Source organism: Triticum urartu, chromosome 4 (genome assembly GCF_003073215.2).
Source record: "Triticum urartu cultivar G1812 chromosome 4, Tu2.1, whole genome shotgun sequence".
In the NCBI taxonomy this organism is placed as follows: Eukaryota; Viridiplantae; Streptophyta; class Magnoliopsida; order Poales; family Poaceae; genus Triticum; species Triticum urartu.
In genome coordinates this window covers 90,718,020-90,743,746 of record NC_053025.1, presented here as the reverse complement: position 1 = coordinate 90,743,746, position 25,727 = coordinate 90,718,020, and the positions used below count along the sequence as shown (strand labels likewise).

Below are 25,727 nucleotides of genomic sequence, written 5' to 3'. Positions count from 1 at the left end.
TCCGGCTAGCCACCGGAGCTTCCACCACCTGCACATAGGGGTAGTCTGGTTATTGCCTGGGAATATGATCCTCTGTTCGCCGCCGTTCTCGACGACAACCAGAGTCTCAGGGGCTACTATCTACACAGGGCACACCTAACATGTGCAGTACTATCAAATATTATCTCACGTACCTCAAAGCCCGTTAGTAGACTCATAAAGGCTTCATGTAATCCGCTTTCAGCGGACGAGATTCTCTCCATCACCGTACCCATCAGCATACGGTGTTCTTATGAGATGGCCGCTCGCCCCACCAACTCCCTCAGAACGTCCGACCGCACACCAGACGGTGCCGGACTCTTTTGTATGCTCTCTTCGGGAGCCGGACACTGGGGACTTCGGGGGTCTACGGGATTATCTTCTGGCCTCACCGGATCCAGAGAGGCCCTCCGTGACGACACTTCGGGGTCGCCCGCTTCTGGAGCGGAGGAGTCCGGGGGAGGCGTTTCGCTCTCCATCATCTCTGGAAGAAGATCCCCAGAAGACGAGCTCATTTGAGAGGGGCTAAGGCCCGAACTGCAAGATATATGCGGTGGTTATTTTCTCAGAGAAAAAAGATAGCATACCTTTACTATTAAAATACTTTGGATCACTTACGACTTGTTGGAGGGCTGATCCCCCCGCGGACTTTGTGCGGCAAAAGCACCCCCCGAGGCAGGACCCTCCGTGGGAGACTTCTTCTCACGTTTGGAGGCTTCGGCTTCCGGATCCTCGAAAGCAGTCCTTTTCCTCCCCCAGTTGTCCTCCTTCATGGAAACGCTCGTTCCCTCGGTTGGAACGGGCGGCGATGGGGGCCCACGTCCGCCCGTATTATCCCCCCCCCCCCGGTATCTTCCTTCAAGGGCTCCGGGCAAGGAGCGCCTCGAGCATCTTTTCCAATACCGGATTATCCAAACCCTCAGGGAGGGGGGCCAAATACCGAATCATCTTCGCCTTTGTTAGCCAGTCCTGGTCAAAAAAGTGAACTTTCAGAAATAACTTCGAATAAAAGACAGTGTGTTCGGCTAGAGGGTTTCTTACTTGTTCGGCGGCGCGGTTACTGCTTAGGCCCGCGTCCTCGGTAATATCCGGACATTCTACTTGAAGTCCGAAGAATAACTTGTACATCTCCTCGTGCGTCAGGCCGAGGAAACTTTGAATGGCACGTGGTCCCTCTGGGTTGAACTCCCACAAGCGAAGGGCCGGCGTTTGCAAGGCTGGACTTGACGAACCAGCATAACTTGTACTACCGCAACCAAATTAAAATCTCCCTCGAAGAGATCTCGGATGCGGCTTTGCAGAATAGGCACGTCCTTGGCTGGACCCCAGCTCAGACCCCTGCTAATCCATGACATCAGTTGTGGTGGGGGGCCCGAGCGGAAAGTGAGGGCAGCCGCCCACTTGGCACTTCTGGGGGCCGTGACGTAAAACCACTCCCGTTGCCATAATTCGGACACCTCTGGAAAGAAACCTTTCGGCCATGGAGCTCCTGCCATCTTGCCTATTGATGCACCTCCGCACGCTGCATGTTGCCCCTCGATCATCTTCAGCTTTACTTCAAAGGTCTTGAGCCACAGGCCGAAGTGAGGGGTAACGCGGAGGAAGGCCTCACACACGACAATAAATGTCGTGATATGGAGAAAAGAGTCCGGAGCTAGATCGTGGAAATCTAGCCCGTAATAGAACATCAAGTCCCTGACGAAAGGATACAGAGTGAGGCCTAGACCTCGGAGGAAGTGGGAGACGAACACAACGTTCTCGTTGGGTTCGGGAGTAGGGATGATCTGCTCTCGAGCAGGCAGCCGATGCGAAACATCGGCGGTCAGATATCTGGCCTCCCTCAACTTCTTAATGTCCTCTTCCGTAACGGAGGAGGGCGTCCATTGGCCTTGAAGGCTGGATCCGGACATGGTTGAAGATCCAGAGTACCTAACCTGGGCTTTGGGTGTTAGAACTCGAGGCGGGGGAAGGGTTCGATTGAGCACGAGAGGGAAAAAGCGAAAACCTTGTCCCCTTATAAAGAGGGAGAATATCAAGCGTCCTCTCCGTAGCCGTTTGGGACTTGCCTATAATCTAGGAGTCCTAGACATGGTTGGGTTACCCACGACCGCAGTAATGAGAATCCCGTAATTAGGGGAACACGATCTCTGCTTTGACAAGACGTGTCAAGAAACCGCCTCGCGTTATGTGTGGAGCTGGTTAAAAGAAACGGTTCGAATAATCACCGAGCCATGACATAACGGCATGCTGCCAAAACAAGCCAGCAAATTAGATCTGCGGGAAAATTATTCTCTCTGCGGTGGAATGTGGAACTTATTTTGCAGGGTTGGACACTATCCTCGTATTCAAATTCTTCTGTGATGTATTCGAAGAAGGAACCCGCCTTGCAATGCCGAAGACAATACTACGCACCGAACTCATCGTCATTGAAGCCTGGTTCAGGGGCTGCTGAGGGAGTCCTGGATTAGGGGGTCTCCGGACAGCCGGACTATCTCCGTTGGCCGGACTGTTAGACTATGAAGATACAAGATTGAAGACTTCGTCTCGTGTCCAGATGGGACTCTACTTGACGTGGAAGGCAAGCTAGGCAATACGTATATGGATATCTCCTCCTTTGTAACCGACCTTGTGTAACCCTAACCCTCTCCGGTGTCTATATAAACCGAAGGGTTTTAGTCCGTAGGACAACAATCACAACATACAATCATACCATAGGCTAGCTTCTAGGGTTTAGCCTCTCCAATCTCGTGGTAGATCTACTCTTGTACTACCCATATCATCAATATTAATCAAGCAGGACGTAGGGTTTTACCTCCATCAAGAGGGCCCAAACCTGGGTAAAACTTCGTGTTCCCTGCCTCCTGTTACCATCCGGCCTAGACGCACAGTTTGGGATCCCCTACCCGAGATCCGCCGGTTTTGACACCGACAACGCGCATGGTTCTAGGGGGATAGATTGGTAGGAAAAGACCATCGCTCGTCCCCGACCGCCACTCATAAGGAAGGCAATCAAAGAAACACCTCATGCTTCAAATTTGTCACACAACGGTTACCATACGTGCATGCTACGGGACTTGCAAACCTCAACACAAGTATTTCTCAAATTCACAATTACTCAACTAGCATGAATCTAATATCACCATCTTCATATCTCAAAACAATCATCAAGTATCAAACTTCTCATAGTATTCAATGCACTTCCTCTTCGGGGAAAACCAACACAGTGCTCAAGAGGTAGCATTGCCTCCCAACAAGCGCTATCGTTTCACTCCCCTAGCTAGGCATGATGATTTTAATGATGCTCACATAAAAGATAAGAATTGAAACATAAAGAGAGCATCATGAAGAATATGACTACCACATTTAAGCCTAACCCACTTCCTATGCATAGGGATTTTGTGAGCAAACAACGTGTGGGAACAAGAATCAACTTGCATAGGAAGGTAAAGCAAGCAAAACTTCAAAACTTTAAGCACATAGAGAGGAAACTTGATATTATTGCAATTCCTACAAGCATATATTCCTCCCTCATAATAATTTTCAGTAGCATCATGTATGAATTCAACAATATAACCATCACATAAAGCATTCTTTTCATGATCTACAAGCATAGAAAATTTACTACTCTCCACATAAGCAAAATTCTTCTCATTCGGAATAGTGAGAGTATCATAAGAACTCAAATACTATAAATTGTTTCCACATTAAATGAGTAATGTTAAGAAAAATGGTAATCATAATCATGACAAGTTTTATAAATATAATCATCTCTACTTTTTATATCATTAGTATCATCACAATAATTATCATAAGTAGCAACTTTGTTCTCATCATAATCGATTGAAACCTCTTCCAAGATAGTGGAATCATTACTAAATAAAGTCATGACCTCTCCAAATCCACTTTCATAATTGTCACAATAAGATTCAACACCCTCCAAAATAGTGGGATCATTACTTCCTAAAGTTGACACTCTTCCAAACCCACTTTCATCAATATAATCATCATAAATAGGAGGCATGCTATCATCATAATAAATTTGCATATCGAAACTTGGGAGGTTAAATATATCATGTTCATGAGACGTAGCATCCCCAAGCTTGGGACAAACATTAATTGCAGAAAATAAATTGTCAAACATGTCATTCTCATCAAACATAGCATCCCCAAGCTTGGGCCTTTTCATATCATAAGCATAATCACTCTCATCATTAATAGTATGGATAGCACCAATAGTATAGCAATTATCATCATCGCAATGAGTAATAGGAGCAACATCATTTGGGAGGGATACCTTTTTACCTTTGCTTCTACGTCTTTTCTTTTGCTTCTTCGCATCATGTGTGGGTTTAACCCTCTTTTTGGAGCTCCTTATTAATGAGATTGGTTGGATAGAAAGCTCTTCCTCATTACCTGATTCATCATAAGAAATACTAGGAGGATATTGGGAAGTCTCTTCCCTTTCATTAGTATTCTCTTCATCTTCTATTTGTTTTCTTGTCTTTATGTAATTGGTAATATAAGGATTTTCAATGCAATTCACCGCACAATACATATAAATTTCCTCTAGATAAAAATCAAGAACTTTATCAAGGGCAAATTCTGGAATATCCTTAGTTATACGTTTCATTTCTTCATAACCCAGAAGCAAACTAAGTTCATTCTGATGCGCAAGGGAAATCAAGTCATCATAATTTTTGGACACGATTAGATCATGAAAGAATTTGCATTGGATATTTAAATGTCCACGTTCATTGCAAATTTCACAAGGATGGCTAAGAAAATTTAAATTTTCAGCACAAACGTCTAGCCTTTCTTGCAACCATTTAGTTTCTAAATACTTATGCCTCTTGCAAAATCTATCTTCCCTATTTGGTGTGTACTTGCAAACTCTATGCACTCCACAAAAATTGGCATGCTTATAAGAGACATTTTCATCATGACTAGTGCAATCATCATTAGTACCATGGATATTCAAGGAATTCATACTAACAACATTGCAATCATGCTCATCATTCAAATATTTAGTGCCAAACATTCTAATGCATTCTTATTCTAACACTTTGGCACAATTATCGGAATCCTTATTTTCATGAAGGACATTAAAAAGATGAAGAATATGAGGTATCCTCAGTTCCATTTTTATGATTTTCTTTTATGAACTAAACTAGTGATAAAACAAGAAAGTAAAAGATTCGAATGCAAGATCTAAAGATATACCTTCAAGCGCTAACCTCCCCGGCAACGGCGCCAGAAAAGAGCTTGATGTCTACTACACAACCTTCTTCTGGTAGACGTTGTTGGGCCTCCAAGTGCAGAGGTTTGTAGGACGGTAGCAAATTTCCCTCAAGTGGATGACCTAAGGTTTATCAATCCGTGGGAGGCGTAGGATGAAGATGGTCTCTTCAAGCAACCCTGCAACCAAATAACAAAGAGTCTCTTGTGTCCCCAACACACTCAATACAATGGTAAATTGTATAGGTGCACTAGTTCGGCGAAGAGATGGTGATACACGTGCAATATGGATGGTAGATATAGGTTTTTGTAATCTGAAAATATAAAAACAGCAAGGTAACTAATGATAAAAGTGAGCGTAAACGGTATTGCAATGCATTGAAACAAGGTCTAGGGTTCATACTTTCACTAGTGCAAGTTCTCTCAACAATAATAACATAATTGGATCATATAACTATCCCTCAACATGCAACAAAGAGTCACTCCAAAGTCACTAATAGCAAAGAACAAACGAAGAGATTATGGTAGGGTACGAAACCACCTCAAAGTTATTCTTTCTGATCGATCTATTCAAGAGTCCGTAGTAAAATAACACGAAGCTATTCTTTCCGTTTAATCTATCATAGAGTTCGTACTAGAATAATACCTTAAGACACAAATCAACCAAAACCCTAATGTCACGTAGATACTCCAATGTCAACTCAAGTATCCATGGGTATGATTATACGATATGCATCACACAATCTCAGATTCATCTATTCAACCAACACAAAGAACTTCAAAGAGTGCCCCAAAGTTTCTACCGGAGAGTCAAGACGAAAACGTGTGCCAACCCCTATGCATGAGTTCACGAGGTCACGGAACTCGCAAGTTGATCACCAAAACATACATCAAGTGGATCACGTAATATCCCATTGTCACCACAGATAAGCACATGTAAGACATACATCAAGTGTTCTCAAATCCTTAAAGACTCAATCCGACAAGATAACTTCAAAGGGAAAACTCAATCCATCACAAGAGAGTAGAGGGGGAGAAACATCATAAGATCCAACTATAATAGCAAAGCTCGCGATACATCAAGATCGTGCCGAATCAAGAACACGAGAGAGAGAGAGAGAGATCAAACACATAGCTACTGATACATACCCTCAGCCCCGAGGGTGAACTACTCCCTTCTCGTCATGGAGAGCGCCGGGATGATGAAGATGGCCACCGGAGAGGGATTCCCCCCTCCGGCAGGGTACCGGAACGGGTCTAGATTGGTTTTCGGTGGCTACAGAGGCTTGCGGCGGCGGAACTCCCGATCTAGGTTTCTTTCTAGAAGTTTCAGTATACATAAGAGGTTTTGGCGTCGAGAACAAGTCAGGGGGTCTTCGGCTGTCCACGAGGTAGGGAGGCGCGCCCAGGGGGTGGGCGCGCCCCCACCCTCGTGGGCAGCCCGAGACTCTTCTGGCCCAACTCTTTTACTCGATGGCCTTCTTCTGGTCCAAAAATAAGTTCCGTGAAGTTTCAGGTCAACTGGACTCCGTTTGATTTTCCTTTTCTGTAAAACTCAAAAACAACGAAAAAACAGAAACTGGCACTGGGCTCTAGGTTAATAGGTTAGTCCCAAAAATCATATAAAATAGCATATAAATGCATATAAAACATCCAAGGTTGATAATATAATAGCATGGAACAATCAAAAATTATAGATACGTTGGGGACGTATCATGTATCTTCATCCGGTTGAGCAAACTTATTCCTTGGGTCCGCCATCTATAGAGTAGAAAATAGAGAAGAGTCAGAAATGAGTAGAGAAGAGGGTCCTATGGCTCATCTTAGTGGCCGCGTCCTACAATCAGCGTGTGCTCTGATACCATCTTGTAGCGATCCGACCTCAGACGGTCAAATCTCTGTGTATAAGTGTCATCCCTGGATCGGTAATGCTGTCACACACAGTACTTGAGGGATTTATAACATATTTCAATCACACACTTATTAGATCGAATGTCTCAAAAGAGAGCTTATTACAATAATATGGCTGAAGGCCATCTAAATAAGATAACAACGGAAGCTTCAGAGGTAAATGAGTCCATCAACTCCAACGGCATAGCTGAGTGCATGACAACGACCTAGCGCACCTTACTCTTCGTCTGAAAACTGCAACATAATACGTTGCAGCCTGTGTAGGTCAGCACATGGAATATGCTGGCAAGATAACACTATAAAACAATGAACAAGTAACATCTATAATCTATATGCATATTTGGCTAATGGAGGATCTATGTTTAGCATTTGCATAAAGCTAGTTTTTCCCTACAACAAAGGAATATATTTTATTTATCTACAAAGTTTGTTGAAAACATTGAGAAGGTTCCTCCAACTTAATCCCAAATTAAATTAGTTATCACCCAACAATTTAATTAAGTAAATTGATGAGATCAAATCAATAATTCAAGCACCAGATACTCAAGATGTCCATAACCGGGGACACGGCTAACCATGATTAGTTTGTACACTCTGCAGAGGTTTGCGCACTTTTCCCCACAAGACTCGATCTCCTCCGTTGTATTTCTCACACTGCATGATGTTTAAGAAACGGAAGGCCGAGACACAGTCTTTCCGAAGAGGTCCCCTTAACCGATAGATAGGCCGGTACACCTACAATCCCCTACATCTGCTAGCCCATCATGGAAAGGTTTCCCGCAACTTACTCAACTATGCCAGAGCCCATAATGGTTTGTGGCTGCACAGGAAGTTTCCAGCATGAATAATTTTATGATCCCTTTGAGCCTGGGTGGCAAACCATAGGATAATCACACGGGTACTCCGGGATATCCCAAGACAGTGCTGGATTGCTCTAGGTGCCTAGACAACCACTGGGTACTCCAGGGTGCCTCAGCCAATCCACCCAGATGTGTGTTAAAGTAGCCACCTTAAATAAACCCTTAGTTCATAACAATTCTCACAAATGTCATGAATCACTCAATCCAAACCCCGAGGTTTGAATGAAAAGGGCAATAGGGACTACCTCAACATCTACTTCCCAAAACCCACATGTTAATCAGGTCCTAACCATGCAGTGTTTGAGGATTGAAACTAATGCATAAAAACTGGGTAATAAAGGGCTATGATCAAAGTGTTACTTGCCTTGTTGATGATCTGAAAACCCTAGTGACTCGTAGTAGCATGCTTCGCATTCTGGAAACTCTATCACAAACAAACAATAACATACATAAGCACTCAAGCAATAGATGCAAGGGTAAAACTCAAGAGAAAAGATCCAAATTGAAAGTACAAGTGAAGAGCTTCGATTTGCAAAAAGAAACAACCAAATCGGAGCTACAAAACTCAAACTACGATCAAAATAAGTTCGAATTCAAATCTACTTGCAACCACATTTTAAATTGTCAAAACTATGTTCAAGTTGGTTATCCGGAAAGAGGGGTTCGAGACGAAGATTTTGGCATTAGTTTCACTGGATTTGGACGAGCGAGTAAAAAGTTATGAAGGTTTGAAGATCAGGGGCTAATTTGTGATGAAAATAATCGTGGATAGGTCCCTGGCCGAAAAAAGGCTATCGAACGAACGTTTGCTATCAGGGGTCAAACGAGCGAATACGTTCACTAATAGAGACGTTCGAACGAACACTCACTAATTAGCGAACTTGAAAAAACCCGAACTAAACCGATCTAACGAAAAAACCAAAAAAAACTGGGCGATGGTTCGGTCTTTACCGGTTCTTAAAAAAACTCGTGGGCGGCGGCCGCTCCGGCGTCGACGGCGCAGGGCTTCGGCAGCGGGCGGCGGCGGCGCTAGCGACAGCGGAGAGTAGCGGCGGCAACAAGGCAGCGACGCCGGGCGGCAACGGCGGTGGTGGTGCGGCTCGGCGGCGGTGGCTGCGGCGGCTCGGGATAGGAGGAGGAGGCGACTGGGCGGGCGCTTATAAGGGCGAGGGGGGGCTTCGCCTTGCGGGAGGGCGCGCAGGTGGGCTTCGGCCCAGTCGGGCGGGAAAAGATTTTTATTTTAAAAGAATTCTGCCCAAATAAAATTCTAATAAAATATAATTTTTTTCTAAAAATACCAGAAACAATTTTCATCGTCTAAATCTAATATTTAGAACAAAGTGAACATTTTTCTGGTCTAAAAATGCAATTTTCAAAAATGCATATTTTTCTAATTCAAATAAAATAGCAAATAAAATCCGAATAAAATATAAATTTGATTTTAAAATTTCTCCTCCAATATTCCTCTCTTTTCGAAGAATTCATATTATCTTCTCTCTTTTATTTTTAATATTGGAAATATTTTGGAGAGAAAAATATTAAAATCAAATTGATCATCTTTTCAAATTTGAGAAAATTCAAATATGAAAATAAATGAAATCTCCAACTCTCTCCTTGGATCCTTGAGTTGCTTAGGATTTCTAGGATCCCCAACAAAATGCAAATGAAATATGATATGCATATGATGACCTATGTATAACACCCAAATTGAAAATTGGGATGTTACACAACACTAAAAGAACACCCACTCAAAAAAAGTTGAAACATTTGAAAAAATGTCCATGCAAATATAAAAATATGTCTGCACATTTTTAAAAACTGTTCATAACATATCAGTTGTACCACTTTGAAAATCATTCATAACACTTTAACAAACATTTCACACATTCAAAAAAATCATGAGAAGTTTATTGCAAATTTGAAACGAGAAATCTAACTGCCACACCACATCTTTTTCGCATAAGTACCGAACGACTCAAAATCCATCGGATCATCATCTCATGCTCGCAATCGAGCGACAAAATGTTGACGCGGATGCGGGATTTGTTTCCTTCTGCGCGACGAACACACGGTTTTGTTTCCATTTGCACGACGGGTGACTTTACCGCGGGGGTAGTATTGCACGCGCAATATTTCAATGTTGAGCGGTATTTTTTTGGAAATAGTCACGCGTCCCCTTGTGTGAAAGAAAAAAATGGTCTACGCAGGATTTGATCCATGGCGAACAGGCCAAAGTTGGCAACAATAAGCCTAAATAAGCACAAAGACAAGGAATCACAATTCACTTTGTTGAGTTATTAGATACTTATTGGCTATCATGCAAAGAAATCAAGATCACCCCCTAGGCGCAATATTGAAGGCCGGTATTGGCAATGGGAGAACTTTAATGCATCATTTTCATATTCTTATTTTGGGCCGCGCCAATGTCAATGTTGTGATACCTCTCCCTATGCTCACATGAATTATCTATCACGGGACAAGTATGATTCGAGAACACATTATCCATCTTATTTTCAACCATCTCATGAAAGATCATGTAACTCCAAGAATATCAACATTTGATGAAAAATCATGTGTCAAATACCGTTTCGCTAAAAAAGGATCGGTCCGGAGCACACGGAAAAGAATGAGGTGGTCAACCAAGTGTGTTGCGTCAAAAAGATGGTCGTAAGCGTGTCGCTTCAGATTTGATTTCAAATAGTAAAGAGCCAATTAAAGTATTGACATTGGCTACTAAAAACAATAAGATGAGTCAATCAAGTGCTAAATATGAGAGAAGAAGTTGAGAGAGTATAAGGTCAAAAAAAGAATCATCATTGCTTCAAAGTTGAAACAAAACCACACGGGAGCCGCCCACTCGGTTTATCATTTTCGCGAAAGAAGAAACTGCAAAATCTTGGTGCACAAGAGTTGAAAAAAAGAACATGACATTGGTTCCCAAAGAAAGTACTCAAAACAAGAATGAGGTGCAAGCTTTCATTGTAGAAAGTGCGGGAAAGATGATGAAGGAAAAGAGTGAAAATTATAATCAAGTTAGGTCGAAGGTTTAAATCTTTGGTCCATTTTGTTGGAGGGCAGTGATCCACGAGGTCATAGAGGCGATCAGGTCGACCTAAGACAACCCATAGCCATCGCGCGTGCTGACGGAGTCACTTCCGGACGTGCGGGGTTTCGGGTCCTGAAAAGACCTCGCCAACGTGTCTTGTGTATCGTGTTCCCGACGAGGCTCCTCCGGCAATGTGTCTTGCGTACCGTGTTCGACGTCGGGTGTTCATGATGGCGTGTTTGTGTGCGCATACTAGGTTTGAGTCCCATAAGCCTCAAATTCTGCGTTCTACTTTTCTCGTTTTACTCTGCTTTTGTTTCTGAATAAAAATCAGAAATATGGGATGTGGGATCCTAACAAGAAGCAGAAAAAGTATCGCTCGTGCGATGGGAAAAGGATCGAAGGGTGATCAATCGAACGTGTCTCGGACTAGTTAGGTGGAATTGTTTGGATCTGTTGCAAACTACAGTACCAAACGGTTGGCAATTATCATAGTCCTTAGAAAACATGTTATGTCAGATAAAAAAAGTTCACTCCTTTTTTCATGGAAAACACCAAAATTTTCTAAAAAGAAATAAAAAACGAGGCGTGTGCAGGTTCCGATTTGTTTCTGACTTGCTAAATCCTAATGGTTCTTGGAAGGTAAATCTGTTGGAGACGTACTTCTACCCTTGTGACGTTGAGGAGATCTTGAAAATCAGGGCTTCACCAAGGCAGCAGGATGATACTATTGCTTGGGGTCCGGGGCGTCTAGGATCTTTCTCGGTACGGTCGGCCTATAATTTTGCTTTTGATGATTCTGTCAGGTCGTCTGAATCAGCATCAAGTTCTTCTCCTAATGGTACAAGGAAGTGTTGGGATTTTATATGGAAAACAAATGTACCCCCGGCTGTTAAATTTTTTGCATGGCGTGTGGCCACTAACTCCCTCCCAACATGGCCTAATAAGAGGAAGAGATGTTTGGAGGAATCAGACTTGTGTCCGGTCTGCCAGAGAGAGCCGGAGCACACCTTCCATGCGTTGTGTAGATGCCAAAATTCAGTTAATCTGTGGAACTGCATGAGTACTATTTGGCCGTTGCCAAATCTGGGAGATGTACAACACAATGGTCCTGAATGGCTGCTGCATGCGTTGCAACCTTTGTCTGAAAATGTACGTTGTATGCTACTGTTCACACTATGGCGTTGTTGGCATGTTAGGAATGAAGTGGTCCACTTGAAACCAGTTCCGCCCCTCGAAGTTTCTAAAAATTTCCTGTCAAGTTACTTAAATTCTATGATGAGCATTAACAAGATTTTATCTGCGATCCAATCAAAGGAAAAGGGCCTGCTGCGTTGGATTATGTTGAAACTCCAAAGAAATCTCTGAAGAAGGATGAGAACTCATGTAAGTGGATTGCTCCGCCTTAGAATTGGGCCAAACTGAATACGGATGGATCCTGGTCGGCTGATGGAAGTGCGGGAGCGGGGATGATACTTCGAGATGATACATGAAATATAATTTTCTCATCCTGCAGAATCCTTTTCTCTTGTAGGGATGTTATGGAAGCGGAACTGTATGCTTGTATGGAAGGGCTTTCTTTGTCTCTTCAACATTCAGATCAATCAATTTTTTTGGAGATGGACTCAATATCAGTGGTGAATCTACTAAAGGATGTTGACCATGATAGGTCGGTGTTCGCTTCATTAGTGTCAGAGATTAAATATATGATGTCTCTACGTAAAACTTGTATTACTTGTATTAAGCGTAGCCAAAATGCTGTAGTAGATTATTTGGCATACTTTGCTAGAACCGAAAAGAAAACTGTAGTGTGGTTGGGCTCTGGTCCACCAGGAGCGCTTGGTCTTAGCAGAGTTGATTGTAATCCTGATTTTGATTGAATAATACAAGTTGTTAGAATAAATTCAAGGCATATCATTGATCATCCGAAAACCAAGCAATCACATAAATATAACATCAAAATTTGTTAACAAGGTTCATCATCATGGTTACATCCCCAGGGCCTGACTACGGGCGCTCCTCTCCGTGACACCGTCACAATACCACACCCCAGCCGTCCGGACGCCGGCACACGTCGCTGGCTCCCTCGCGTGCCCATGCTATTATGTTGGCATAGGTTACATCGTGTGTCTACCCCTGATATATATGAGAGGCCTAGGATACAAGTGTCCTATTAGGACACAACTCCTACCCTGTCTACACACAATCCAAACCAAGTCCAACTGTAACCTACATTGTACAATAATATTCGATATAATTCTAACAAACTCCACCTTGGCGAATATTATCCACCACCTTGAATTCGTCCGTGCGTCGAACCTTCATGTACATTGGACTTGAGATACACCATGAGCACCGCTGCTACTCCCAGACTCCATGTGACTCCACCTGCAACTGTAGTCCCTTCTCGTCTTCATCACAGTCAACACTCGAGCAAAAAATTAAGTTCCTTATTACTCTACTTTGTGCTCCCAACTTCCGGAGTATCCGCTCAACACCATCACACACTGATCATTAATCTGCGTGAAAATAAACAACTCACATATTGGGTGTCACATATAAGAGTTATCTGAACTCAACATCACCGCTCTTTCATGACCGTCTGTCTGAAACTTGAAGAAATTTCGCCGTCGCCTTGTGTCACTTTGAGTCAAATTCACAGTTGTCTCACCCTTTTCCCGGATAGTCTTTGACATGTCCCATAGCTATAGCACTCCGCCTCCTTCTGTACTTATGATCCGCACTTTGCAATGTGCACTAAACACCACAGAATATACGACCATGTACTCTCACAGCTTTTGACAATTTCAGACTTTCCGCCACTTTCTCAGATTCTTCATGGTCAACTCCTGTCCATCAATCGGCACCGATAGACCTAATCACCAACTTGAATCTGGTACTCGTCAACACTGCTTCAGCACCCCCTACACACTTTTTTCTGACCACATGTCTCACCATTAGTGCTTTGGTCTGTCGCTGTGTCCCGTGCTTACTGCACGCCTCGCCGCTATCACCACGCCGAGCCTCTGCTGTCCTGGTCGAGTCTCCCGGGTAGCTAGCCCAAACTCCCTCAAACCCCCACTGCAGAAAACCATCGATCATCACCGACCGATGCCGAGTATCACGTCTCCATCAGACCACTGGCGCCCAGTCTGATCCACGTGTCTCTCGCTTTACTTGCTGAAATAGGTTTCGACTCTCCGAATTCTTACGTCGTAGCCCCTCCATCAGCACAGAGTGAAGTCATCCGTCTGACTCCAGCTCCACCTTCAACATGACTCCATGGTGGTTGTACGTGCCACCCTCCCGCGCCTTGTCGACTCCAAGCTCTCATGTGCACCGTCTTAAATCAACCCTGCGTCATAGTCTGTCGAAGCCGCACAAGCCCTCAGGCCCGCACCACGTGTTTCCACGCCCCAGAAGTCGTCCACCATCAGCATCACGCTCCTATGTCGTCGTCGCTGAAATCACCGCCGTCTTCTGCTTTAACCAACATCCATGTTGGTCCATCAGACAGTCTAGTCCGACCCAGCCGAAATTATCCGACTGCAACCATGCTCCACCCTGCATCGTGTCCGCCCGCACATCTTCGTGCATTGCTTGACGCCCTGTGTATACATGTTTCTGTCACGACGCACTCCAGACTCCTCCAAGCCTTATACGCACGTTGCCTTCCCGTCTCAGAAGCCTGGGTACACACTTCTTGTAAAGAACTCTTCAGCCACAATTATCTAGACCCACGTAGCATTTTCCATGTACCTAGCAGAACAAATAGTTGATCCAAAACAGGCCATGCAATGCTCACGCCATGCATCTGATATCCTCGGTTTGCTAGCTCTTTGCACCAGAAAGTCAACCAACGTACCATGTGCCTCTTATTTGGGAACTTTTTTTTAACCAACCAATCTCGTGTCCATGCAGCATCCACCCTTGCGTGAGCCGCTCAAAACGACCTGGACCATGTCCAGCCGTGTGCTCCGCCTGGTTCTGGCTCGGGCACACGAGCCAGCCTGCCGCTCTGCTGCTCCCGCACAGGCCACCCTCGGTCAGCCTGCAGCACTCCCTGGCCTGCCAGCCCAATCAACCGCACTGGCCGTCCCTGCACCACCGCTGTACTGCGCGCACCCCTAGGGCTTCCACGTGATTTCCGATCGAAGATCGATCGATGTCGCCGTGTACCGTAGCTGCTACCACGCGCACTGTTGCCGTGCATGAATCCCGGGCCGCATGCTGTTTCGATTCCGCCGCCCGCCGCCTGCATCTGACCTGCTTCGCGTTATTCCGATTGCTTCCAATCTTTGCCGCCGATGTCTTCCTGATCTGCATAGTTAATCCTTCTGATCTTGCGCCCATACACCGATCAATATCATCGGCAACTCCTTTAGATCAACATGCCCGTCCGCCGGATTTTGCAACCTTGCTCTGATACCACTTGTTAAAATAAATCCGAGGCATACCGTTGATCATCCGAGAACCAAGCAATCACACAAGCACAACACCGAAATTTGTTAACGAGGTTCATCATCATGGTTACATCCTCGGGGCATGACAACGGACGCTCCTCCCCGTGACACCGTCACAATACCGCACCCCGACCGCCCGGGCGCCGGCACACGTCTCTGGCTCCCCGCGTGCCCGTGCTATTATGTTGGCATATGTTACGTCGTGTGTTTACCCCTGATATATATGAGAGGCCTATGATACAAGTGTCCTATTAGGACACAACTCCTACCCTGTCTACACACAGTCCAAACCAAGTCCAACTGTAACCTACCTTGTACAATAATATTCGACATAATTCTAACACAAGCTTTTACACGCAAAAAAAAGGAAAAAAAATTTTCAAACATTAAAAGGAAAACAGGGAAAATGAAAATGATTTTTTTTGAAAACCTCCCGATGAAACTGGTAAAAAAACACAGAAAAAGAAAAACTGGGCGTAGTTTTCTTCCTTCCTAAAATCGAACGAGTGGTTCCCAAAACGTTTGTTTGTCCGGTCCACTCAAGCGGGCTGTTGTAGTAGGCGGGCCGCGGGCGCTCCTTCGGTCTCGCAAATCAAGCGATACATAGCAGTGCCCTACACAGGAGGCCTACAGGCCTACAGTATGGACCGGCCGACTACCGGCGGGCGGCGACAGGAGGCTCGCCCTTCTGAGAGGGAGAGAGAGATGGAGGCGAGCAGCAGCCGGAGCCGGAGCGGAAGTCTCCCCTCGAAGCGGCGCAGCGGCGGCGGCGGTGGCGGGGGAAGCGGGTACGGGCTGACGGGGCAGTCGCTGAACGACGACACCCTCCGTTCCATCTTCTCACGCGTGGACGACCACTTCGACCTCGCTCACTGCTCCGCCGTCTGCAAGTCATGGTCAGACCCGCTACGCGGATCATCTCATCTCCCCTTCCCCTCCCTTTCCCGTGTCCCCTTCAGTTAATTTCCCGATTGCTCTCAGCAGTAGGTCCGTTTCGTGGTTTGTGCTATGTTCTTCTTATACTGTAACTGAACCTACTTCTCGATCTGTAGTGGATTATTATTATCGAACTTATTTTATTAGGAGAATTGATAAATCATAGATGCCCACTTCATTCCGCGAGATGGTAGATAGATCTGAGAACCTAACCAGTGAGCTACCAATTTCTGTAATAGCTACTCTTGTGCTAGTCGTTGTATTTCAGTCTGGTATTTCTGCCCGTTCATTTTTCACCCCACAAGCCGGATGCACAATTTTCCTATGGAAGTTCCTAATTACGAAGCACGCTGTACTGTTGATTAAAGTGTGCACATATGATTTTCTGCTTCGTTGATAGGCATACGATTATCAGCACAGCCCATGTGATGAGGGATCTATATTACAAGAGGAATCCGCAGGCAAGAGGCTCGAGTTCTACTATTTCAGTCAAAAGTTATTTTGAGGCGCTTGCCATGAATGAGCACGCATCAACTCTCGCTAGAGGGTCTGCTGAAGTTCATCAGTGGATTGGTCATGATATGAGGTAAGCACTTGCTGTCTGGTATAGGTCTTATAAATGTATGCCTCTGAGTGTTATAACGTATCAGCAAAAGTAGTTACATTTGTCAACTCATCATATTTTCATATTGTTTTATCATGGCCAGTCTTTTGTTTCTTATACTTACCAAACAATGCTTCAGACCTTCAGTATCCTTATTTTCTCTTTTCTTATTTCTTGTTGCAGGGCGACCTTGTGCCGTATGAAAAGCGGTTCAGTCTTAACTGGAATGGGAGATAAGGTGAATGTTGCATCATATAGTGGTGTTCTTAATCTTCATTAATGTAAAATATCAAGTTACAAATTGTATTTGTGAGGTGCGACAAGTGGTCCTACAGCTGATGCAATGAGATGCAGATTGTCACATAAACATGGCTGTGGAAATCATGCTTGCCTAAGTCCGAAGCTGTAGATAATTAGCATAGTTCATGGCTGACGATTTCGTAGTTTCCTTTGAATATTGTGTCACCTTTCTAGTTAGTATCATCTTGAATGCCTCATCGTTTTGACACTAGTTTTTGCCAGGTTCTTCGACTTTGGTCTGCTGAAAGTTGCAAATACATGAATGAGTACAATGTCCCAAATTCCAAAATGTTGGTTGACTTCGATTTTGATGAAAATAAGGTAATCAATGTTGGCACACAATTCTATTATTTATGTATCAGCAGCTGCACTCTTCTGGTTTTGAGAACAGACATATCCAACATTCGTGCTTACTAAAATAACATTGGAAGTTTTATCTATTCTTTCACACTTGCTGGCATGGTTTTTAAGCCTTGCATAGCCAGCGCCATGAGGCGGCTGGACCCTTTTGTTTTGCTTTTACTTACTCTTTTGTAACTTCCCAGTCTTAAATGCAAAGGCAGAGCACCTGCCTTTTAACCTAAAGAAAACATACACACATACTGATAGAAGACTGCAGCCTAGATGGGATACCTCACCTATTCATAGGTCAAAACATCAACTGTACATTTTAAACATCTTATTTATATAGATACGAGCATCTGGTTGCAATGATGTTAGCAACATGGTTTGTTGTATCTTAATGTCAAGGGGAACTGCAAAATAGACCACCTGTACTGTAATCCATATGGACCATAGCCAATGCTTGAAGTCACTCTATTATGTTTATGTGAGTTTCGCCCAAGAATTGTGGGATACTTTTCCCAGTTGATTGTTATTCGTACATCTAATTGTTAGCACAATGGTAAGCCATGTGGTCAAGCCTATCCCATCCATACATGATAATGGTGGGCAAGGCTAAACGCAGAAATGATTGTGTTCTTGTTAGAAAAATCAGTCAGTGTTTGTTTCTTGAATCATCATTCTTCCCATTATGTGCATTGGGTTGCACAAAACATAGATGCGCTTGATGTTCCATTATAGACTGTCAACATAACTCTGAAACTGGCCGAGTTGATGCTTCTGGTTTGTGTCATCTATATTTTATTGATGGAGATTGATTGAACCGAACTGTTATAGTTACAACCTTGCATGATCTTTTCGGTCACACCGCATCTTTATTTCAACAGAGTACAGACTTACTTTTTTACCTATCATAAAAGGATTTCAATCCTCTGTGCAGATTGTAGGTTTAACTAGTTCCCAGGTTTGCATATGGAAACGCAGTGGACCAAGAAGTATATTTCAATCTCGTGGAGACACATTCAATCATGGGTTATGCATGAGGTGAGGTGCCAGGTTTAACTGTCTCGATATGACTTGCTATTTTTTTTTACCAGAAATGACAAGATTGATGTTGCCTGGTACGAAAACAATATTGAATTGGTGTTTGAAGAATAAAGACTAAATATCTGGTGCGATCTACCCTTACAGTGTAATCGTGCACTCTGGTGTCACTTGGGAGTTGTGAAACAAATGCGCATAAAGATGCCCCTTTTTTGTGGTTGTATTTCTCGAATTCACTCTACCTTTGTTTCTAATCTCAACTTCAGATCAGTATATGTCGAGAATAACAAGGATTAGGATATTCTGGGCAAAGATAAAAGGAAAAGACAAATATTTCTATTCAGTCACCGCAACTTATGATCTTTTTCTTATTCTAACACAATTTAAGTTTCTGATCTGAAATTTAAATGGTGCCACAACACTTGATAAACTATATCACCATTTTCCCCCAGAAGATTTCATATTGATTTGGTGCCCAAATTGAAGATGGATTGCATCTGATACATGTCACATGGAACCTTTTACTCCTCTCTTTCAGAATGAAAGATGAGCTTAAGGCTCCTCTCCTATTCTGGCTGGATGGGCTGCTAACCCCTTTGTACAATTCTTTTGCATGTAGCCTTGCAACATATTTTTCTTTCCAATAAAATCTACTGTCAGGGCCTCCCCTACAGTTTTATTTTTATCATGCTGGAAATCGTTTATTATTAACAGTGAAGGAGTGTCGCATAAGCTTGTGTATGCCCCACCATTATTTGAGAAAGATTTGATTATCCTAGACATTCTTGCTGTTATTTTAAGTAGGATTGACTTATATTCTCATTTTCATTTGCTTCTGCAGTTATGCCGATCCAGAGGTTGTAATTGGTTGTGAGGATGGTAGAGCCTTTGTATATGACATGTACAGCAGGAGTTGTTCGAGCATTCACCGGTAAGCACAAGGGAATCAAGTAGTATATCATGTGAATGAAGTGCTGTCTGCAATCGTTGAATTCTTTCATTGTTATTTTGTGTGCACGAGCTTCACCTTACTTCAGGGGAATTCTGTAACATCATATCCCCTTCTTTGCTAACTGCACTAGGTAGTATAGGTAATTGGTGTAAGGTAAAAAAGCTTGAACCTTTTTCTGATATCATCAACATATCACGAAAGTCAAATTATGACCGTACTTAAGTGTGTAATCATCATTAGAGGTGCATCCAGTTTGATATGCTCCTTGTACTGATGCCTATTTCACATATGATATACAGGCTTCACCCTTCCCCGGTGACATGCTTGGCAGTAACAGATGACCAGCTGATCGTTGGTGGTTCTACATTTGGAAATGTAGCTATTGCAGATCAAACCTCAGGAGAGAGGTTAGGCCTTCTAAAGTCAGCTTTTGCACCAACAGGTATGTTTTCAACTAATTCTGGATTACTAGCATGATGAATTTTCATTTCCGGACAAGTGATGGGCATGGTGTTGGTTTCGGGTCATGACTAAAAAAGCCAAGCATTTACTGGCCTTTCTTCTAGCTAGTCCTTAGCTCATAATGCAGGTAGTAAGTTGAGAAGCTTCTAAGATGCTTTGGGCCGTTTGAGCTACTTCTGCTCCTCTTTTGCAATGTCTAGATAACATCTGAACTTTTCTAATCCTTAACTACTAGTAGTAGTACAACATCTCTATTATCCCATCACAACATGTAGATATGTTACTTGATGTGTAGCTTTATGACTAGAGATATTAAGTTCTGTAATTGAAAAGCTCAAACATAGTATTTTGCTCCGACCTGCTATACAACATCGCTAGCATTCCATAGGTTGGATCAGAGGAGCACAGTAGAACTAACTATCACACCAAAAACTAATGTGTTGCTCAAAATAAATGTTCATTTTTCTCCATTGACCTATTATTTTGTTGAACTTTTTTAATATTCCTCCTAGCAAAAAGAATCTGATGTTGAACAATATAATGCTAAAAGCTCCTTTAATTTTGATTATATAAAGAATAAGATAACCCATCTCAATAAATCAAACTGCATTTATAACTTTCTGTCAGTTTTAGTTCTTGTTGGATCTTTTGAGGAAAAAATAGTGAATAAAAATTCATGCAAATATGATTGTGTTGTGCTTTTAATCACCATCAAACTAACTTGTTACATTATTTATCATTTCAGTGATAAGATGCTTGTCTTTCAGTGCAAATTCACACTTAATATTCGCGGGCTCATCTTCTGGTTATGCACATTGCTGGGACTTAAGGTCAGTATCAATAGTAGTTGTTCTAATTTAGTACTGTACTAGAGGGGAACACACGCTTTGCTGGGTTACTAGATATAAAACATTGACAATGTCGAGGCAAGTAAAATTTATCCTTACAAAAATCTTTATTAGGCTATAACGACACTAGCACGCTCCACACACATGATACAATTTATATTCGGTTTTTCTTTCTTGGAAAATTTTAGAAGGATGAGAAGCACAGCCCACCGATTTTTCTATGCCGGATTTTTTTTAAATGCTGCTATCGCACGCTCCAAGCTCATATGCTTAATTTCCTCTGGATTAACGCCAGTGTTTTGATTCTCTGGTTATGCCTCAGCAAGCAGCATGTACCAAAAAAAACATTTATGTGTGTTCCATACAGAGATGCATACTGACATACTAACAGCAGTGCGCATCTTCTCTTCTAGGCAAAAAGAAAAAAAAAGCATAGAAACTGTACCATGAGTCATGTATGACTACAACTGTGATACTTTCTCTCACTAATTATACCATATTATCTGAAAAAAACACCCAATGATGAAGTTTGCGCACAAGCATGTGCCACCTCTCTCCATTCAGACACTGAACTCCATAAAAACGCCCCCTTCCTTTAGGACAAAACTGTTGATTAAGGCTTTGACAATCTTTCTAATAACTGAATCCCACAAAAAAGGGAAATAGTATCACCTCCATCTCATAGTAAAAACTGCAACTTAAACATCCAGTGCGAAATTGGTCAATCTAAGCAGCAGTACTATGACATTCTTGGTACCAGCCAGGTGGCATGATCCAAGAGAACCCAGCATCTTCCCATATCTGCGAGGAAAGCAGGTTTGGTGCAGAGTATCTCATAGCTTCTATTGACAGCTTGAGGATGAAATTTGGGCAACTCTAGCTCCAGTTCCTTTTCCTTAACATGCCACATGTCATTAACCTCCTCACCTGAATTTGCTGCAGCCAAACTTAGATATTGATTTCAATAGGACAACATAGTTCCCCACGTGGCTACTGGCTTTCCAACCAAATCATCCCATCACTACTTTCAAATTGACGTTTTCCATTAGGAAACTAAGCAAAAGGTTGCCCATGATACTTTCACGAAATACTCCTTAGTTTGCTATTTAGATTAGCTAAGCGTTGAGTCTAAATGCAAGTGCCAGCAAAGGTGGAAACGTTGGAAACCAAATCAACCAAGGCCAAGAACACATCAAAAGCAAAGCAAGAAGAAATTAACCTTGTACCACGAATTGGGATTGTGCCTCACATTAGCCTTCTTGCAGAGAAGCCTGCACACCATCCAGCTTGAGCCTCAATGCCCCCTATAAATGAATAAAGCCACAATGGAATTCTGCGTCCCTAAAACTATCATCTGACTGCAAGCCCAGTGGCATCAGTTGAAGGGATCTTCTAATTTCACAGATAGGTATATCATGGCCGGGAGTAAGGTAATCTGAGTTATCCAAAAACAAATCGTCAGATCAAAACCCAATGTCTATATCCATAGAGCCTGCCCGATGCATCAGACAGAGCACACATGCATTGCCAACCAAATTGATCGAACTTGAAGCAAGTAAAAACAGTACAACAGGAGAATCAGGGGAGACGGTACCTGCTTTCTTATAGATGACGAGAAACACATGAACACCTCAGGGTGGACTTCCCTGGCTGACACCCTACCTCACGCATCACTCCTCCCTTTCAGCTTTGTGGCTGTTCGTAAGGGGAGGATGTGTTCGAGCTTCACAGGAAATGGGGCAACAAGGAGACTGCTGGAGCAGTCAATCCACAAGACAGCGCCACAAGGCCGTAATAGCATGGTCGGCGGATTCTGCGGGTGGCGGGGGTGCTGAGCTGCGAGTGCGACACCAAAGCGAACAAACCGGAGAGGAGGAAATAGGTTCAGTTTAGCCACTGGGAAATGCCAGTTTTAGGAGAATGGATCTACACACGACGGTGCAGCAGCTGCTTCATGGGCCCAAGAAAAGACATGTCCTTCTCTTCTTGCCGGTGAGCCCTCTCTGTCCTGTCCTCTCTCGGCATCCTACAACATCCTGCTCTCCACCTGCACCAGTGCACCAGGCCTTATCTGGCCTTGCATCAGTGTTGTCCTCGATGTCAATATCGGTGCGCCGCCACTAGCCCTGTAGCTCCAGTGCCCCACTGCCTCTACAGCCCCAATCGCCAGTGGGCCATACTGCACGTGTTGCCTCTGTCCCCATCAGCCGTGCTGTTCCCTGCGAGGTGCAACAGCCAGACGATGGCAGGTGAGCCACCACCGGCAAGTTGGCCGACCAGACAAACGACACAGAGTAAGAACAGAGTCCTAGCGTAGGGGTGGCGATGCTACACAGCATGGTGCGGCGGCAGCAGCCAAGGTGGGGAGGAGGAGATGAGGATAGGGTTGGGTACGGTGCGTGTGGACAGAGGCGGCGCAATGGGAATCAAAATTATATTTTGTACAGGCTCGAGAGTCACCCCTGTCGCTGCCTCATGGGTCCATCATCAGGCTGGACTTGGTAGCAGCCACAGGAAAGACTCAGACCAGAGTAATAAAAAGGCTACTCCAACAATCCAAATGGACGGCTCAGATAACACGTAGCCTATATCGATCGAATGAAAATGCTTTGAGCGGGGAGCAAGGAGAGGGCACCACTTATGTCGGCCTTACAGTTTTTAGAGAGATATCTTGACAATTTAATAATTGAGGCTGCTGGCTCTAGATATGCAAAGCGTATCATGTACATTTACGTTTCAATCTGTCTGCACTTTAAGTATTGTTTTGTTCCATTGCTGTCCCCCAAGAAAGGAATGACCTGTACTCCATCCATCCGGGTATATCTATTTGGTATTCTGGATGTTGATTTTCTTTTCTATTAACCTTGTCAAACTTAAAACGTTTTGATTTGAGACAAATCTGTAGGCCTTATGTACCCGGATGGAGGGAATATGTTTTTCTGATGAACTATCCTGATTTCGCTCTCATTTTTTTAAGTTTGAGTAGAGTGAACAGAAATGGAGTATGAGCAGTGCATGGTCTCACCTAATTATTGAGTTTAATGGAAAGGTTCATTTGCTTTAGTGTCTCTGTGTGTTGATTTTTTATTAGCCTTGTCAAACTTAAAACGTTTTGATTTAAGACAAACCTGTAGGCCTTATGTACCTGGATGGGGAATATGTTTTTCTGATCAACTATCTTGATTTCGCTCTCATTTTTTTAAGTTCAAGTAGAGTGAACAGATATGGAGTATGAGCAGTGCATGGTCTCACCTAATTATTGAGTTTAATGGAAATGTGTTCATTTGCATTAGTGTCTCTGTGTGCGGTTGATAATCTTTTTACGCATGAACAACACATGTTTGTTTACTGTTGAAGCTATTGCTACTTGCTGAGAAACCTGTAATGATTTCTCATAAGATGTTAGGAGTGGTTTAGAATTCAGATTGCTTGAACATAGAAGATTACTTCCATGCAGAGAATAGAAGGAAGTTGGAAGATTACACATTCTTTTAATGTGAAGAAGATTGTCAGGACTACCCATTGATAATGTAGTAAATTATCCTGTCTAAGAATAATTTGTGTATAGAGGTCAACTAGCAAGCTGCTCATTTCTACATTCTTTTAATCAAGTGCACTTTGTTCATGCTTGTGGCAATCTATAGCTGTTTAATGCCTTAAATAATCCATAATATTTTATTATGTAAGTATGAAGTTGTTTGCATGTTAACAACCTAACTACTGGGCAAGAATGTTGGCAACGGAACCCATTGCTGAAATTTTTCTATGGAACCCATTGCTGAAAATTTTCTAATGTCATGGTCCGGCAAATCATAACTGGATCTCATCATTTTTGTTACTTTTATCTTGATCAGGACCCTGAGGCCTCTCTGGGAAACAAGAGTTAGCCCAAATGTCATCTACAGTGCACATCATTTGCCTGGTGACACTTCGACGCTGGTGCTCGGTGGTATTGATGGAGTCCTACGCCTGGTATGCCAGAGAACTGGTGAGACTATTCGAAGCTTCATCATGGATGCAGGCTACCCAGCACAGTCCAGCTCCAGGCCACAAGCTGAACAGAAGAATGTCCGCCCAGCGGAATCTGGCCCCAGGCAGCAAGTCGAAAAGAAGAGGGTCCGTGAAATCGCTCCGGATGCCCGGCTGGACAACATTCCTATGCACCTGCGCCCGCCAATCACCGGTCTGTCGGTGGGCATGAAGAAGATCGTGACCACGCACGGTGAAAACTACATCCGCGTCTGGAAATTTCGCTCGTAGAGTTCTTAGATTGGTCATCGGAAATCAGAAGAACTTGCGCTGTTTGTAAACGAGATGCTGTAAGTAAGCTTGTAACAGTACCCTGAAGATATAGTTTTGGTGTTGACGTCGTACCTGTATCGTCGAAGATTTATTGTCCTATTGCCGTGGAAAAGAATATTTATGTCCGAATTTTTCTCCGGAAGGAAAGGAGAATTATAGCGAGTCACAATGTCTTCAGTTTTTGGTCTCGCCTGAGTGGGAGCTTCGATGCCCCCTTGCCTCCCCTTGCCTCCCTCCGTGCCATCACCCATATTGGCTCGGATCACGTTCCTCTGCTCCTGTCTTTTCAGGATGATTGCTTGCTCACTGCGCTTAGGTTCCGCTTTGAGACATTCTGTTTAAGCTAGAACGGTTTTGCGAGGCCGTCCAGGCTCGCTGGCTGGAGGCCCAGCTCGCTCCTCACC

General features: G+C 43.5%; 1 protein-coding gene across 1 annotated transcript; it reads left to right on the top strand.

Annotated features, from left to right (window-relative positions):
• The first annotated feature begins 16,079 nt into the window (after positions 1–16,079).
• LOC125550840 (F-box/WD-40 repeat-containing protein At3g52030) lies at positions 16,080–25,452 on the top strand. Its single transcript, XM_048713945.1, has 9 exons — positions 16,080–16,429; positions 16,870–17,055; positions 17,257–17,311; positions 17,596–17,694; positions 18,656–18,759; positions 19,601–19,690; positions 20,011–20,153; positions 20,919–21,003; positions 24,876–25,452. The coding sequence occupies exons 1-9, from the start codon at positions 16,176–16,178 to the stop codon at positions 25,279–25,281; spliced, it is 1,422 nt and encodes a 473-aa protein (XP_048569902.1). The 5' UTR covers positions 16,080–16,175; the 3' UTR covers positions 25,282–25,452.
• Positions 25,453–25,727: the final 275 nt, after the last annotated feature.

Excerpts from the sequence above, each read along its gene's own strand:
- LOC125550840 (XM_048713945.1), top strand. The coding sequence starts at position 16,176 with ATGGACCGGCCGACTACCGGCGGGCGGCGACAGGAGGCTCGCCCTTCT. Across the intron at positions 17,056-17,256 it reads TGGATTGGTCATGATATGAG|GGCGACCTTGTGCCGTATGA; the intron begins GTAAGCACTTGC and ends TTCTTGTTGCAG. Across the intron at positions 19,691-20,010 it reads AGTTGTTCGAGCATTCACCG|GCTTCACCCTTCCCCGGTGA; the intron begins GTAAGCACAAGG and ends TATGATATACAG.